The sequence below is a fragment of the Rosa rugosa genome, chromosome 5 (genome assembly GCF_958449725.1).
Source record: "Rosa rugosa chromosome 5, drRosRugo1.1, whole genome shotgun sequence".
NCBI lineage: Eukaryota > Viridiplantae > Streptophyta > Magnoliopsida > Rosales > Rosaceae > Rosa > Rosa rugosa.
This window is the reverse complement of record NC_084824.1, coordinates 155,033-171,812: the sequence shown is the minus strand read 5'-3', so window position 1 is coordinate 171,812 and position 16,780 is coordinate 155,033. Positions and strand designations below refer to the sequence as shown.

General features: G+C 40.8%; 2 protein-coding genes across 2 annotated transcripts; one reads left to right on the top strand and one right to left on the bottom strand.

The window, feature by feature from the left end:
• Positions 1–309: 309 nt before the first annotated feature.
• LOC133712623 (protein ASPARTIC PROTEASE IN GUARD CELL 2) lies at positions 310–2,271 on the top strand. Its single transcript, XM_062138732.1, has one exon. It carries the CDS (start codon positions 480–482, stop codon positions 1,911–1,913), a length of 1,434 nt encoding a protein of 477 aa, XP_061994716.1. The 5' UTR covers positions 310–479; the 3' UTR covers positions 1,914–2,271.
• A 1,073-nt stretch (positions 2,272–3,344) lies between these two features.
• On the bottom strand, positions 3,345–10,912 carry LOC133708712 (helicase-like transcription factor CHR28). The gene is made up of 13 exons (XM_062134218.1): positions 10,766–10,912; positions 9,943–10,273; positions 9,645–9,855; positions 9,361–9,551; positions 9,004–9,282; positions 8,246–8,317; positions 8,087–8,164; positions 7,077–7,977; positions 6,509–6,639; positions 5,599–5,820; positions 4,800–5,378; positions 4,290–4,499; positions 3,345–3,808 (listed from the first exon to the last, which is right to left on the bottom strand). The coding sequence occupies exons 2-13, from the start codon at positions 10,051–10,053 to the stop codon at positions 3,704–3,706; spliced, it is 3,090 nt and encodes a 1,029-aa protein (XP_061990202.1). The 5' UTR covers positions 10,054–10,273; positions 10,766–10,912; the 3' UTR covers positions 3,345–3,703.
• Positions 10,913–16,780: the final 5,868 nt, after the last annotated feature.

The following is a 16,780-nucleotide window of genomic DNA, read 5'->3' as shown; positions in this document are numbered from 1 at the left end:
TATAAGAGCGTCTTTTGGATCGGAAGTGGATAATTAACATACGTGTAATTCGTTAAAAAGCAGTACGTACTTTTTTTTTTTTGGAAGAGAGCAGTACGTACTTGTTTATGAAGCACTTATATATAGAAACACTTTCAGCGCAATATTAGACTAGGAAAAGAAAAAGAAAAAATTGAAAGCACCCTGACAAAAGAGAGAAATTTCGCATTCATCAATCCGAAAACAGAGACAAAAAATGGAGGGCAGGCTAGTGATGAATTATTATTCCAAAACCCCTTCCTTTCACCTTTTCCCCTCCATAATACCTTTATATATTCCCCTAAACCGAAACCAAATTCTAAATCCCACCCCACACTTAATTCCAAACCCTACCCTCTGCAAACCCAAAGTTTTTACTTGCTAGCTAGCTTCCACTTTTCCATAATATTGAAGTGGGAGGCTACATTAATCCAAAAACCATTGTAGCTAGCTAGGTAGCCATGGAGGGGATGCTATTACTCTGCGTGGCTCTAGTCATAACAAGTTTGGGTATTAGCGGCACCGCCACCACCATCACCACTTACCCCGATTTCCAACAGTTGCACGTCAAACAAACAATCGCTTCTGCTGCCACCAAGCTATACAAGGAAGAAGAAGAAGATGGTGGTAGCGAAAGCGAAAGCGGAGGAGCAAGATGGAAGGTGAAGGTGGTTCATAGAGATAAGATATTCCCACAAGCACCATACAACAAGAGCAGCAATTCACATCATCATCTGTTTCATGCACGCATCAACAGAGACGTGAAAAGGGTTGATAGCCTTATGCGTCGCCTCGGTAATAGTAAACTAGTCACGGACTTTGGATCGGAGGTGGTTTCGGGGATGGCGCAAGGCAGCGGTGAATACTTTGTTAGGATCGGCGTTGGCAGCCCTCCCAGAAGCCAATACGTGGTCATTGACTCCGGCAGCGATATTGTGTGGGTCCAGTGTCAACCTTGTAGCCAGTGTTATCACCAGTCCGACCCGATCTTCGACCCGGCACACTCTGCTTCTTACTCCGGCGTGTCTTGCACCTCCACCGTGTGTGGCCGCCTCCAGAACCCGGGCTGCCACGCAGGTCGGTGCCGGTACGAGGCTTCCTACGGCGACGGCTCCTACACGCAGGGCACTCTCGCCCTCGAAACAGTCACCTTCGGCCGCGCTCTCATCCGCAACGTGGCCATCGGCTGCGGCCACATGAATCGGGGCATGTTCGTCGGAGCCGCAGGTCTTTTGGGCCTCGGGAGTGGGCCCATGTCATTCGTCGGCCAGCTGGGCGGCCAGACTGGCGGTGCATTTTCCTACTGTTTGGTCAGCCGGGGTGGTGACGGTGACGCCACCACCGGCTCACTCGAGTTCGGGCGTGCCGCGATGCCCGTGGGTGCTGCGTGGGTCCCTTTGATCCGGAACCAACGGGCCCCGAGTTTCTACTACGTTGGCCTCGCGGGCCTTGGTGTCGGAGGCATGCGGGTCCCAATATCCGAGGACGTGTTCCGGCAGACGGAGCTCGGCGACGGAGGCGTTGTTATGGACACCGGAACCGCCGTCACCAGGTTCCCGACGTTGGCTTATCAGGCATTCCGCGACGCGTTTCTTCAGCAAACCGCAAACCTCCCACGGGTCTCCGGAGTCTCCATCTTTGACACGTGTTATGACCTGAACGGGTTTGTGTCGGTTCGGGTACCGACCGTTTCCTTTTATTTCTCGGGCGGGCCCATCCTGACCCTTCCGGCAAGCAACTTTCTGATTCCGGTGGATGACAAGGGTACGTTTTGTTTGGCATTTGCTCCTTCCGCTGCAGGGCTTTCCATAATAGGGAATATTCAGCAAGAGGGCATTCAAATCTCATTTGATGGAGCTAATGGTTTTGTAGGATTTGGACCCAATGTCTGCTAGCTAGCTAGCTAGCTCCTACGTACTTATTTTCTAAACCTTCAATCCTGGATGATTATATATATATGTATGCTAAACCATGCAGTATAATCGACTAGCTAGACAAATATGCATGCATGAACTTTGGTAGCTTAGGTAGTTAATGTTCAGATGTATTAATTAGCTGATGCATATCTAGCTAGTATCAAACCGCCAACGTATGGGCGAGCAAATAAAACGCTAGCTTTTGAGAAATATCATCAGTGTGGCTTTTGGCGGTGTGAATGTATGCACTAGCTAGCTCTTCACTTTTCACTTTGACTAATTAGCAGCTGGATCAAGATGATGAATGTGCAAAAATATTCGGTTTATTACTTTATCATGCATGCTCATGATCGATTTTCCTCAGATTAAAAAAAAAGGCTCAAACATAATTATTCCCCAAAGAAAATTGAAGACGTACGGTCAAAAGATTTCTTTGTTGTGATAAGGTCATAAACGTCCTAAGCATGCTAACGATCGAAGATCCAAGAGATCCCTTTACATTTACTAGAGGCTATTTCTTGGCCGATGACCAGAGCCCTTTACATTTACTAGAGGATATTGAATCACGACTCCAGGCAAAGCTGCAGTAGCGGTATGGTGTTTGAATCATGAGCTAAGGGAGCCACCACCGTTTTGGACATGTGAAGCAATCAATCAACACTTCTTTTGGTGTTACCCTAGTTGGAGTGCATTCAAGCAATGGCTTTTACAAAGGCATTGTCTTTTTCGTCTTTAGCACCATCTGTGATCAAATAAGGTCACTTTTTGGACCCTTTTTCAAATTCCGGAGATTAGCAAGAAAATCACTACTTTGTATTTCGACTTGGAGAAAAATATACTACTGATGTTGATTTACTGGGTCCTGGCTGGCTTAGATCACTTTGTATAATAGGCCCACACAGGTCAGAATTTGTTGGTCCAAAGTAGAGGAATCTGTAAAAGCAATATGATTGACTGATTGTGAGCTTTACTCAGAAATTACTCAAATTAGTATAGAGTGGAATATACATACAATTATCTTCTTCTTCTTTTTTTATCAAATAATTGTATTCTTACGAAAGAAGTTACAATAGTACCTCTATCACTATGAATAATACAAGCATGGCCACTTACGGACCACTTACAAGTTATAACAAAAATCAGACCAAAAGGATCTTAACATAACTTCCTAATAGAGCTACTAGATCTACGACACCATGAGGCAAGAAAAACGGTCACACCAACCAAGAAGACTCAAAATCCAACTAAGTGACAACATCATTGGTAAGGAAATGTCGGAATACCAACAGTGTTCGGCCGGGAGAGAGAACTCTATTTGTGTTTTTCGCTAGGGGCGTTCTATTTTCGCTAGGCGCGTTACCCGCTTAACCAGAGCCATTGCTCACAAGTCGCACCCAATAAATCGAAATAGATGCAAAAAATTAAATTAACTGATAAGGAGCATTATTCTATATATTCACAAAGATGAAGGGAACGGCAACTACATAATCATCTTGTGGACAATAAATATGGATTAGAATATTTACAGCCGCCCAATGCTTGCTATCCCAGCAGTTGGTGGGAACAAAATGCCTTGTTTCGCCTAGCAAGTCAAAAATTGATGCAGGTTATCACGCAAATCTAGCTACACCCAACAGTCCCTTCCATATGAGGAGCTCTGCCTCTACTTTCACATATTTAAACTACGAAATTTGCTTCTAGACAAGGCTTTGAGCAAGCACAAAAAATACTAAAGCTACAAACACGAAAGTGAATGCCCTGGTTGTGTTCTAGACCATAAATAGGTATCTGAGATCCTCAACTGTCAGACGAGCTGCAGAGCCCCCACTATTATCTTCACCAAAAGCAGATGCAACCATTTTTCTCTTCTCATCCTGCAAAAACAAAGCATAAAGACAAGTTTTCATTCTGAAATAGAAGGACAATTGGTCAAATCACTTCGTATTTTAGGACTTGGGAGTATGAACATATCCCCCTTAATGTTAGGATGACATTTAACAATAATAATTTAGGTCCTTTTGAGTTCATTTGACTCCACGCTAAATTTCATTTGTCTTCATCATTTTTCCCTCATCATATTTCTACCTCTCCTCTATACATCCAATGCACTTGTACTTTTTAGTGAATCATTTTCTATTTGAACTAACACAAAACTAGACATTATAAAAGTTGATAGCAAAGGATATAAGAAAAACAATCAACAATTTGTCAGTCCTGGAATTCAATTTTGACACTAGACAGAGAAATACAATCTTTTTTTGTATCTGATACGATTTTAAAGAGCTCACAAGAGAAGCGAAAGAAAAAAGAGAGAGATCAATTCCAGGTGGCACGACTAGTAAGTAAAGATCATACCTGTAGAGCTAATATCCTGTCCTCTACTGTATCCTTAATAGTAAGTCGAGTTACAGTAACAGGCCGGGTTTGTCCAATTCTATGTGCCCTATCGACAGCTTGATCCTCAGTTGTTGGATTCCACCAAAGATCCAAAAGGATAACATGACATGCAGCAACCATGTTTAGACCAAGGTTTCCTGCCTTTAGTGACATAAGCATAACAGTGACCTGCAACAATTAAGATCTTGAACTTAGTTGCCAGATTGAGGCAGTAAAGAAGTTAATCATTCAGTGCTAAAAAAAATTTCTCATAACAAAGTAGTACAGTTTACACACATTCAGTCAAGTGATATTCCAATAATCTCAGATCCATGGATTGGCATTCATAAAATATTAAACATAAGTAGCATAATTAGGTTCAGATTTCTAACTTGCCCATTTAAGAATAAGAAAAAGAATGATGATGGGAAGGAAAACATTTAACCAGTTATGAACTATTTCAGCAATTATCAAGGTAAGGACCAAAACCTCAGGATCAGAGTTGAATTCTTTGACAGCCCTGTCTCTTGATGTCAGAGTCATTGTACCATCAAGCCTTCTGTATTGTATACAGTACTCGTTCATTGCATTCTCAACTAAATCCAACATCTTAGTCCATTGGGAGAAAATGATTGCTTTAATTGGTCCATCATTTGGCGAGTTTGAAACTACGGTTGTGCGCTTTACAACATTGATGTCTGAATACGGGTTTTCATTTTCAAAAGAAGAGTCTCTATTGCATCCTGTAGAATTATATTGCTCCAAATTTGGGCTGTTTAACCTGCAGTGTGACTGTATTATCTCAATAACAGCTCTGACTTTAGATGAAGTGTACTCATTCTGTACCACTACTGGTTTCTCAATCAACTGAGAATTCGTTGAACCACCATCAAGATCCTTAGAGAGGCAACTTATTAGAGTGGATTCGGAGAAAACAACATCAGGACTGACTTGTTTTTTGCATTCAATTGCAGGGCACATACTGTCATCACCAGTCATATTTTCTGACACACACTGATGGCAGAAAACATGGCCACACATAGTAACAACAGGGTTCTCAAGTACATCCTGCCAAGATCATCAAATACCAGAAGAATTAGATAGGACCCCCACATTCCCACACTTTTCTTTTACTATTCTGACATTGCAAAGAGAGTAGCAAAGGAAAGCAACTGTTTAAAGTTGAAGCATTGTCGTGCTAAAGACTTTTTACTAAAATCAATACATTTGCATCTATTTCTAGTTTAAGTAGAAATATCCAGTAAGGAAAAGTTTTAAGAAAGCTCACATTGCATACACGACAAATGGCCTCGGAACTTTCCAGGGCATTCAATAGATCGATAAGCATCTCTCTAGAAAGTGTACTTGCCATAGCCACAGAATCTTTCCCAACGCAGTCAGTGTCATATCCTTTAACAAGTAGAGGGTGATCACAAGCCTGCCGAAGGCGCAAAAGCATCAAAAGAATATTTGCATAGTTTTGATTTACTGTGCCAGCAGCAGCATATGCCTGCAAGAAACAATAGAGTTCAGCATCAGAATATCTATAAAACAGCAAAGAATCTTCAACAGGACCGGGGATGGTTATAACATGGAATTACAACTGTAACATTTCTCAATAGATATGTCAACACAATTCGCAACAGGTATTTCAGACTTTTTACTGGCAGATTTAAATTATATGAAAGAAACAAGGGGACATTATTTACTTCCGTTGTGTCCTACTTCAATAATAATAAATAGATGCCAATGCTGTACCATACATATGTCTTGATGAAAGTCTTGAACTAGTTGACACAAAACTTATAAAAATGAGGTTACTATCAGTTGCAAAAGGTGTCTGACCAATAATATTACAGTTAGAGCATTTGCTTACTGGTCATTTCTACAACATCACTTGTACTGTATGAAAAAAATAATAATAATAAAATAAAATAAAAGAAGAAGCTAAAATCTGTTGTCCCAAACATTCCTTTTAACTTAATTATTCTTGATTTTGAGAGTATCTTGTTCTGAGGTGATACATGGTTTTGCTTTTCAGCTATTGTTATTGTCCACTTTCAACAAGTCACTGGATAATCTATCAAAGAGAAACAAAAACTTCATCTTCTCTCTTCAGCAGACAACACAGAAAAAATCAGATGGATAGTCAGATTCCACCACCTCAAGCAGAATAAATAAAATAAAAGGCAATGCACCTTGAATTGAGAGCGTGAATCAGCTTCTAATTTGGTATAGAAGGCCCTCTCCTCAGACGAGAACTCCACTTTACTCAGGTTAATTGTTTTTGGTGGTAAATTAATTATAGGTTGCCCATCAATCATTGTTCCTGCAAAAAAAGAAATGATGATCAACACGAAAGAGTTCAATGAAAGATAAAGTACACAAGCACATTCACATTCTTTCACAGCATTACAGCAATAACATTAAAATTTATAAAGAGATCTTAAACCTATAGCTGGGGAGGAAAAAAAAAAAGGCAGAGAGAGAGAGAGAGAGAGAGAGAGAGAAATGGCATGAAGGAAGGGAACAAGATCCTCTTTCTCAATATTGTATTCCAAGATCTAACGGGTAGGGATCACCTACTTCAACAAGGGAAGTCACATATACCCAAAGAGGCAAACAAATTGGAGAGTCATGTTATATCATGCACATTAGTGTGGGTAATATTGGAAAGCATCCATCCATTCTTATAATGAACATGTTAAAAAGCAGAAATAATTACCAACTATCCAGCAAACCAAATAACAAGGACAAAGCATTCACCTTTTGTCCGGCGCAGCATAATAGCTCTCAGAACAGCTTGGAGCTTCTTGTAACCTTGGAGTGAATTTCTGGATATTGGAACCTTAATGGTAGTGTAAAATGATTTATACACAGCATAAGGATCATATTTCAGAAATCTGAAGTAACTGTATAAATCATCAATTGCATTTTGTATTGGTGTACCAGATAGACACCATCTTCTTTTGGCTCGAAGGCTACAGCAGGCCCTAGCCACTTGAGTTCTGTGATTCTTAATGGTTTGCGCTTCATCTAGTATCACCCTAAACCAACCGACCCTTGCAAGTGGCCCAGAACCACAGTCAAAAGGGGAAGTGTCAAATCCTTTCCTACCTTTCTTTCCCTTCTTACTAACAATAGAAGCCTTTTTCCTCTTCTTGTTGACAGAAAAATCAGAAGATAATCCATACTTTTCCACATTTTTTTCATCCCCCTCATCCTCATCAACTAAAGGTTGTTTTGGGACTTCATTAGTTACAATAGCATATGTAGTGAGAACCACATCATAGCCAGCAAGTTCTTCGGGATTCCTTGTTCTGCTGCCTCCATGATAAACAAGTACAGACAATTTTGCTTCCTCTGCAACCTTCTCATCCAGCTCCCTAGCCCACTGTCGAAGAACACTTGCTGGACAAACCACCAATGTACCAGCTGCTGGCCTCTTCTTTTTGAATGGCTGTGCAGAGGTACTAGCTTCTGGAGTTGATTTAAAATCAGATTCTTCAGTCTTGTTGACTTTATCCAAACCGCAACCACCATGGTCCTCATCATCATCCAAATTCAAAGCTTCAGTTTTATTGTCCAAGTGTTCAGGTTTTGACTTCGATTGCAAAGACCTCTGCATTTGTATAAGTGCAATCATTGAGATTGTCTTACCAAGGCCCTGTAAGAGAAGAGCATTAAGAATCCAAGTGAACTTACAAAATAAATTTCGTATCCAAGTATCAAAGGATAGGCAAGAGCTACAGGTCATAAGAATATTCTTGAGAAACCTGATCATCAGCTAAGATTCCACCTAGACAATGCAAGCTTCTGGTTTCCTTCTGAAGCATCCATGCCAAAGCAATTTTCTGTGAAGTAGAACTGATTTAAGTTCAAAACATGCAAGGTGAAAAATGACAGGAGCAATTCTAATAAACAAAGAGGAACACCTGATGTCGTAGAAGAGAGACCGACAAAAGACCATCAGGTAAAGTAGCTTCAAGTTTTGGTTGATTAAGTTCCTGCAGAACCAAACTTCTTTAGGACTTCAAATTATATCATTGGCGTGCAGCTCAAGGGAAATGTTATTAGCACTCCGAGGAAGTCAATTAGCACTACTCTGATCTCATTCTGTGGATGTCTAGAAATAATGAAAGATTAACTATGCAGTGCAGGATGACTTCCTGGGGTGCCAATAACAGCTCCCCAATCGAGCATGTACATTTTACATAATTAGAGCAGACCATGTCCATCAATAGAGCCCACAACCAGCTCTGGCCTTATCTTAGCCAGCAAAATGAAGATCTCTAATCACAAACGAGCCATTAAACCACTAAGTCACTTATGATAGCGTAGATTACAAAATAGTCGAATTAAGAGCATCTCCATCAAGCTCCCTAAATGAGCTTCTAAGTAAAAGATTAGGGAAAAGTTAAAAAATCTGCTCCAGTCATGCTCCTAATATATATCAAAACCTCTTGAAGCTACTATATCTGAGAAGAGATGGCTACTGGTGAAATAATCAATGTGTTATTCTGTGTTTCATATTCAATATGCCAAATAATTATTTTGGTATATAATTGCTAATTTAAAGTAACGAATTAAAAACATTTATAACTCCCTAAATCAACATTGTAATCATCTTTAATAAAAAAAGAGAAGCACGCATGATTGGAGATGCTTTAATCTATTGAAAAGCAAGAGATACCTCTAGTGCCGCTTGATATATCAGCCTCTCGTCACTTTCAGCAACCCTTTCTTCACCTATTCCCGGAAGGTATTGAGGCTCACTTGAACTAGGAAATTGGGAGTTAGACGATGACTTTACAAATGGAGGCATTCTATCATACATATGTTCATCATTCCCCCTGATTGAATGGTCTCTCATAAAACCCTTGTTGGTGGTATCACGGAACTGATTGTGGGCCCTGTTATCTACTGCAGGGTTTAGAGCCTGCATAGATAATGGAAGGGTCCTCTTTAGGGCCTGTCGAAGTGAAATATTATTAGTATCTGTAACATAAATATTAGCAATTCAAGAATTGACGTTTTGACGCTGACCCACATTTCCATTTTGAGAGAAATACGTAGAACTATCTGCTCGGGCAACCTGTTGATTTGATGCTCTTATGTCACCACTTGAACTGGGATGAAACTTATCTAACACTTGTCTGTGGTGATTATAATTAGGTGATATTCCATTAGAAGCATGTGCTGTTCTAGGAGAAGGCACCTTTCTAGACTTGTCAGCATAGTCTGCAAAATTGATCGATCATGTCATATGATTTATGGTTAATACAAATCAATGTAAACATGGGAAGGCTCCACAAACACAAAACCCAAGCTAACCTTTACTCCTTGAATTTGAACCAGAAGCAGAAGCAGAAGCAGATGCAGAAAACGAAGGTGGAAGAGTTCTTCTACCAACAGGCTCTATCTCTTCTAAATCACTGTCAGATGAACTAAGATCTATATACGCCGTTTGAGACATGAAGGTTGAAAGTTGATGCTCCCTTTCTTTAACCAGTTTAGAAAGATAGTTTCTTGATTGTAAGCCAGTCTGGAATTGAAAAAGTATTGTCAACATCTCATTGTGCAGCTCCATAATCAGAGGATGTAAAAATGTAATGTATATAAACAAACTCACCACATCCGTGCAATGCTTCAATATTAAACTGCCAATCCATCCACGTAAGAAAGAGCAGCATCTCCAAGTGGACTGAAACAAATCATGAAGGTGATCCACATCACCAAACATCTAACCAAACCACATCCCCTCCTCCTCCGGAAACAGCAGATTAAGGTGTAGGTGCAAACTTGATTTTGGAACCCTGGTACAGGGGAAATAAATAAAATAATAATAATAGGGCTGCACAACAATCGATGCGAGTTACTTTATCTGGTTTTCTTGATGATGGTTATACGCAGCAAAGTGCCAAAATACTGACTCGTACTCATGCAAGAGCTGATGGATCAGCCTATCCTACAAATAAACTTGATATAATAAGGTATCACAGAAAGCAAGTCTAAAGAGGAAGAGATCAATTATCACAGTTCCAACGACATTCAGCATTAGCATAAGATAAATTAAGTTCTTCTGTTTTCGCATTTATCTCGGAACTACTGGTAAATCAAAAGGAAGTAACTTGTCAAATCGCATTACTACACCTACTTGATCCTTTCACGATTTTTCTTAAAACTACACTCAATACCATACCTTCAAGAATTCAACGATTGCTACAAATTTCGTAGACATATATTGTGCCCGGGAACAAAATAAAGGTTAGACCCAGAAGAGAATGATGAATTGCAAAAATAGAGCATGGAATCGGTGACCCTAAAAAAAAAAAAAAAAAAAAAAAGTCATCGGCGAAGACGAAGACTCTTGGGTTGAATACAAAGCTCGCGATACTGAACCCAAGTTTGAAACTTCAACATCGAAACTGTCAAATGCAAAACGAAAAGCGTACCTGCGAAGCTGTAATGTCCGATTATCTCTCCTAACTGTTTGTAGGGTTTTTGCTGGGAAGAGAGAGAGGTATCCAACGGTGGCGTTTACAACGATGGAACAGATCTTCTAGTACGAGACTAACACTATAAATTTTTCTTTTTCTTTTTTGTTAAAAAACTGCAAAGTATTAATTTCTGCTAAAATTTCATCTAAAAAAAAAATATTGTATATATACCTCAAAAAATGCTTTCGCCAAGTTTATTAAAATACCTAGCAAGGAGAGGCAAAATTGTCCCAAAAATAAATAAAAATGAATTAAAAAATACTTAATTGGGTATTAAGGAAATAATCTCTTAGAGTATTTGGGTAAGTAGGCAATCTCTTAGAGTGTTTTGGTAAGTGGGCAAATTTTTAAATTAAAATTGGGTAAATGATCATTTCCCCTAAAATAAAAATGAATTTTAGCAATTTTTTTATCGATTTTATTCAATTTTTACTTTTTTTTTTTAAATAGAAGTTGAATTCATTAAATCAACAACCAAATGCTAGAGTCCACCATAACTTACATAAGCAAAACTCGGCAAGAAAATCCGAACTAAATTATCTAAGCTAAAGCAGATCATTAAAATCTCTAAAACGCTCGCTTTTAAGCAAGTCTATCTAATAATGTATAAACCTCGCCCTCTACGGAAAATGATATCATTCAACTAGCTCTTCCTTGCCAATCACGCAATTGTGGTACAACCGTACAAGCAATAAACTAGAAACGTCACATAAGACTCATAGAAGTCCATGCACTCTCACATAAGCTTTACCCCAATAACAGAATTTTAAAAAGAGCTATCTCCTTCCCTTTCGAGTTGGAGTTTTTACCCACAGAATGCTTCTTCTTGGGAGACTTGTGCTGCTCACTGTCCTCATCATGCTTTGAGGTCTTATGCTTGTCACTAGAAGATGACCTATTCATACTACCAGAATTAGCCTCTGCCTGCAGTACGAGGTCCAAGCCAAGGTTTTCAGAATCCAGAATGAGGTTTCTCTTGCCCAGAGCCAAACTCAGCTTTAACTTATTAGGGGATATAGTCAAGCCATCTTTGCGACCTCGACTTTTGCTAGTTAGTCGCTCCGGAGTTCCAACTGTTTCCTGAAGGTCATGCACCACCACCTGCCGCTTCTGCTTCGGAAACAAGACACCCAATGAGGGCTCACCGGCTGGACCAGGGACTGGAGACCGAAACACCAACGAAGGGCACGGGGTAGAAACCATAACCCTCATACCAGTATTGACCCCGCTGCTGCTAGCAGTGCCAGAAGTTGACCCACCTCTATTCCCATGCACCAGCACACCACCACTAGACGCCTCTAATACCATAGACTGGGACCCCAGAACAGTCCGTTCAACACTGTCATCATCCTCATCCAGCACCGGCCTTGAGCACGACAATCCCACATGAGTTACAAGACCACAGTTTGAGCACTGCCCGAAAAGCTTGTCATACCGAAAAGTGCATCAAAACTCAACCTCATCCTCCACCAAATACCATCGCTTGAATGGCAAAGGCTTGTTAAGCGGAATTTCAACCCTAATCCGGAGCTTCCCGACCTTCTTGGCATTTTTATCGATCTCCTGGAAGTCCCCTAATGTGTATCCTATCATAGTCATGACTCGTTCAGACCGGAACGCCGGCGGGATCAGGGTAATCCAATACGACGTCGTAGTCAAGGGAACTTTTTCAACCGGCATGATGCCATCATACCAAGCCAACGCCACCGGAGCATGGTTATAACCCCATGGCGCACCTCGCCAGATCTGAACCCTATCAGCAAGGTCCGACAGCATGAAGAGCACCATTTTTGCTCCTCTACTTCCTCCACCTGCAATGCTCCATTAATTCTCCAAGCATTGCGAAACATCCCCATGAATGACTTGATCTTGAAATCACGGGCTATGAGAAGTTTGCCCACCAAGAACACATTTGCTTGTCTCAAACCCTGGCCTTGCGTTGGGCGCAAATCGATCTACCTCTTGCCTTCAGCAATAGCAAGAGAGGAGGCTAGTCTAGCAGCCATGGCATCAACAGAGCTCATCTTGTTGACAAGGAGAAGCAAAGAAATCAAAACCCTAACCCTAGTTTTCGAGAGAGAGAGAGTTGGCGGCTCTAACTTAGCATTAAAATTGCTTGTTTCCTAACTATTTGTTTAATTATGATCAACTTTTACCTCATGTTGTAAGAGCATCTTTAACAATACTAGCATAATAGTTTATTTAATTTTAGAGTTATTTAATTTCTAATCTCTTGTGCTTAATCAAAAAATGTGGGTGTGGTGAGTAGTATGCTTGTGTGAGGAGTGTGCTACTGTAGTGTGCTTTATGTAATGGGTTCCCTATGCTAGTGTAGTGTGCTCTATGTAATGGCTTATTCTGATGGTCCTATGGGCAAGTCGTTATTGCACTGTTTGTTGAAATTCATAAATTGATGACCTTTTCAACTCAAAATATATAAAAAAATGATTAATTTCAGTTTACCCTCCTGAGGTTTAGGGGTGTTATCATTTCACCCCCTCTACTTTCAATTTTGATTTTTTATCCCCCAAACTTTCCAATTTCAATCAGCTGTGTCCAATTTCTCCTATTTCGTCCAAATTGGACGTTAACTCTGACCTTTGAGGACTAAAATGGTCATTTCAAGATAAAAAAAATAATAAAAAAAATTCCTTTTTGTTCAAGTAAAACCCTAATTTGTGTTTGGCCCAAATTCTAGGTTACTTGACCTAGTGGTAATAGGGTTTAATTAGAAAAATCTAGAGATTATCTTTCCTTGTGTGATTCCGACTCTATGCATTGTAATCCTCTATATAAAGAGGCCCCTATTATCAATGAGAAGACAAAATGATTTCCTCTCAATTTCAATTTCTCTACAACAAGTTATCAGCACGAAGCCCTAACCCTGAAACAAATAGCCAAATCTTGATTCAAGAAGCTAAAAACCTTGAATCCGTATAAAAAACCTTGAAGCATTTCGTGCCTCCACCTCACACCTTGAAGCATTCGATCTCAGGAGTCCAGAACCGGCGGCGCCACCCCAAGAACTAGCCGGAAACCTACCGAACCGGCCACCGGAAGCTCCATCCAACCCGCAGCAAATATACCATCGGTTCACCATCTTCCGGCCATCAAATTTCAACTAAATTGTGTCACCAGATACCTCTCAATCAAAAGATTCAGGAACCGGAAGAAAAAGCATAACAACCGGCCTAAAAGTGAGTGAACCGGAAGACTGAACTTTCCGGCAGAAAACCGGCAGAAGGAAAAGAAAATAAGAAAAAAAAAACAGAGGGAAAGGAAAAGAAGCCCAAGCCCAAGGTAGAGGCCCACTGACGCAGACCCACGCCACATTATCACCCGGACCCACGCCAAGACAGCAAGAGGGACCATGATACGTCAACATTCAAACCCGCGCCAAGTCATCAAAGGGGACCCACGCCTAGTCAGCAAGGGGGACCCACTGCCACGTCAGCTCCCAGGTCAACGTCAGTCAACTACAGGTCAACGTCGGTCAACTGCTTTTCCGGCTACTTTTTCCGACCACTTTTTCCGGCCAACTTTTCCGGCGACCTATTTCGAGGTATTTTTTCTAAAAGTTCCCGTCTTTTAGAGTTTTTACATTTAATTTATCTTCTTTTTCAGGGACTTGCAACCTCCCTTTTTCTACCCCCCTTTCTTCATCATAGGGGAGACCAAATTAAGCCGAAATGTGGGGGTTCGTGCTCACTCCAAGCTTAGAGCTTGTTGAGATCTCCAAACTTAGAGTTTGTAGAGAATTTATGATCGACCACTTACGTCATTGTTTCGATCTAATCTAATACCTCTTGGAATTGAATTTCTTGGAAGCAATTACGCTCAGAAATTCCTAATTTCTTGGAATAGACTACGCTCAGAAATTTTATATTTTTCGTGGTAGCTTTTTCCGCTCCGAAACTAACCCTTTTTCTTGTTCTCTTTCAGGATGAGTAACCTGAACAAATTGGACTTTGCTCCATTGGGAACAACTGGCTCTGAATATCACAAGTGGGTTCGTGATGTCCGCCAGCATCTCAAGGCCGATGGAATCCTGGATACGATTCTCGAGCCTAGCCAGGACGTGCTAACTGTTGAGCAAGCTCAAGCTTTGGAAGCAAATAGAGCAACCTTAGAGGCAAATAAGGTGAAAGTCATCATCCTAATGACTCGTCATATGGATGTTTCGCTCCAGTACGAGTGTATGAATGAAGAAGACCCCAGAAGGTTGTGGGTCTCACTCGAAGATAGATTTGGCAACGTCCGTGACTCCCTGCTTCCAGACCTATAAGTGAGATGGCATAGCCTCCACTTCTGTGATTTCAAGTCAGTTCTTGACTACAACTCGGAAGCACTTCGCATTAAATCCTTAATGGAATTTTGTGGTAAAGAGATCACAAATGCGATGTTGATTGAGAAGACTTTCTCTACCTTCCCCGTCTCTGCATTGATGGTTGCTAAGAACTATCGAATCGATGTTGCTGCAGGATGGATCATAAGGTTTCATGAGCTCATTGGAGCTATGAATGTCGCTGAAAATCATGACAACATCCTTGTGAAGAACTATAATTCGAGATCCGTGGAAATAGAGCATATTCCGAAATCCAATTATAGTCGCACTCGCGCCCCTAAGAGAAGGCGCCAAGAGCGAAACCCTAACCTTAGGGATACTTCTGGATGTTCTGGTCCATATAATCGCTCTACTTGGGAAGGTAACCGCCAATATAGGCGAATACGGAACCGAATAGGTCAACGTGGAAAGAGAGAGGGAGGCAACGCCTCTGGCCATGTTGGTAGCGCCACCAACACTAAGAGCCATCTAAATGATGCTTTCAAAGCGCCTCAATCAATGGAGTTTGAGCAAAGAGATGTATGTTCTCGATGTGGAGTGTATGATCATTGGGCACACATTTGTAGAGCTCGTGAAGAACGTACTTGTCACCGCCTACAAAGCATATTGTAAAGCAAGAGAAGCTCACTATATGGAACAAAAAGATCAAGAAGATGATCTAGAGTGAAGGGTTGAAGACTACAAATCTGGCTGGGATCAATAGATCGCCAATTCTGTTTAAGTCTTTATTTTTCCAAGAGACAATGATGTAACTCCGTTGGCTTATGAATAAAATTTCAAGTTCTTTATGACTCCATTTTGATTCTGAGCACATGACTTTTGTGACTACGATGGCCGGCCATCGGTATTAATTCAAGGACATGGAATAGCCCAAGTTCCACTTGCCAAATGGCACCTTAATTACTGTCACAGAAACTCTCTACGCTTCTAGGGCCAATCGCACCTATGAATAGCCAACGGATTCCATGCGAAAACGCATGTAGAGAACGAAAATGAGTTCCTTTGCAATACCTCTAATGATTGCGAACAAAGGCGCATCTTAGAGAAGTTTATGTGTCTCTCTAGTGGACTCTATGTCAATATCCGAGCTATTAAATCCAATAAAAGTTATGAGAGAAGATCTCTTAGATTTAGACACATATTGGCTTTGTCATGACAGGATAAGTCATCCTAGTCATGATATGATGATCCGTCTACTAAAGACTTCACACAGACATCTATTTTCTCGAGCGAAATGAAGCATGAATCAACAGTTGATTCCTAGACTAATTGTGACTGCCGTCGCTGCAGTCCACCACCAGCCTAGGGCTGGCATAGTCCTTATCCATGACGCCACGGATAACGTACATCATGGTGATGACGCCCCAGGTGATGTAGCAATCACCAACTTGCTTCAAATAGTGTTTCAAACGCTCAGGCCCAACCAAAATTCTCATTGGTTGCCTAAAGCCTCTCGCTTGTTTTACAAAGACCGTTCCTTAGGGAAATTAGGACTGAGACCATCCTATGCAAAGGATATGAAAATACTCATTATGTTCTTACATAGAATCCGTAGGGATTCTGTGGACTAGTTCAACCAACTTGCGGACGTTTAAATATCTCATGATGTTGGTTGAAACGCAAAC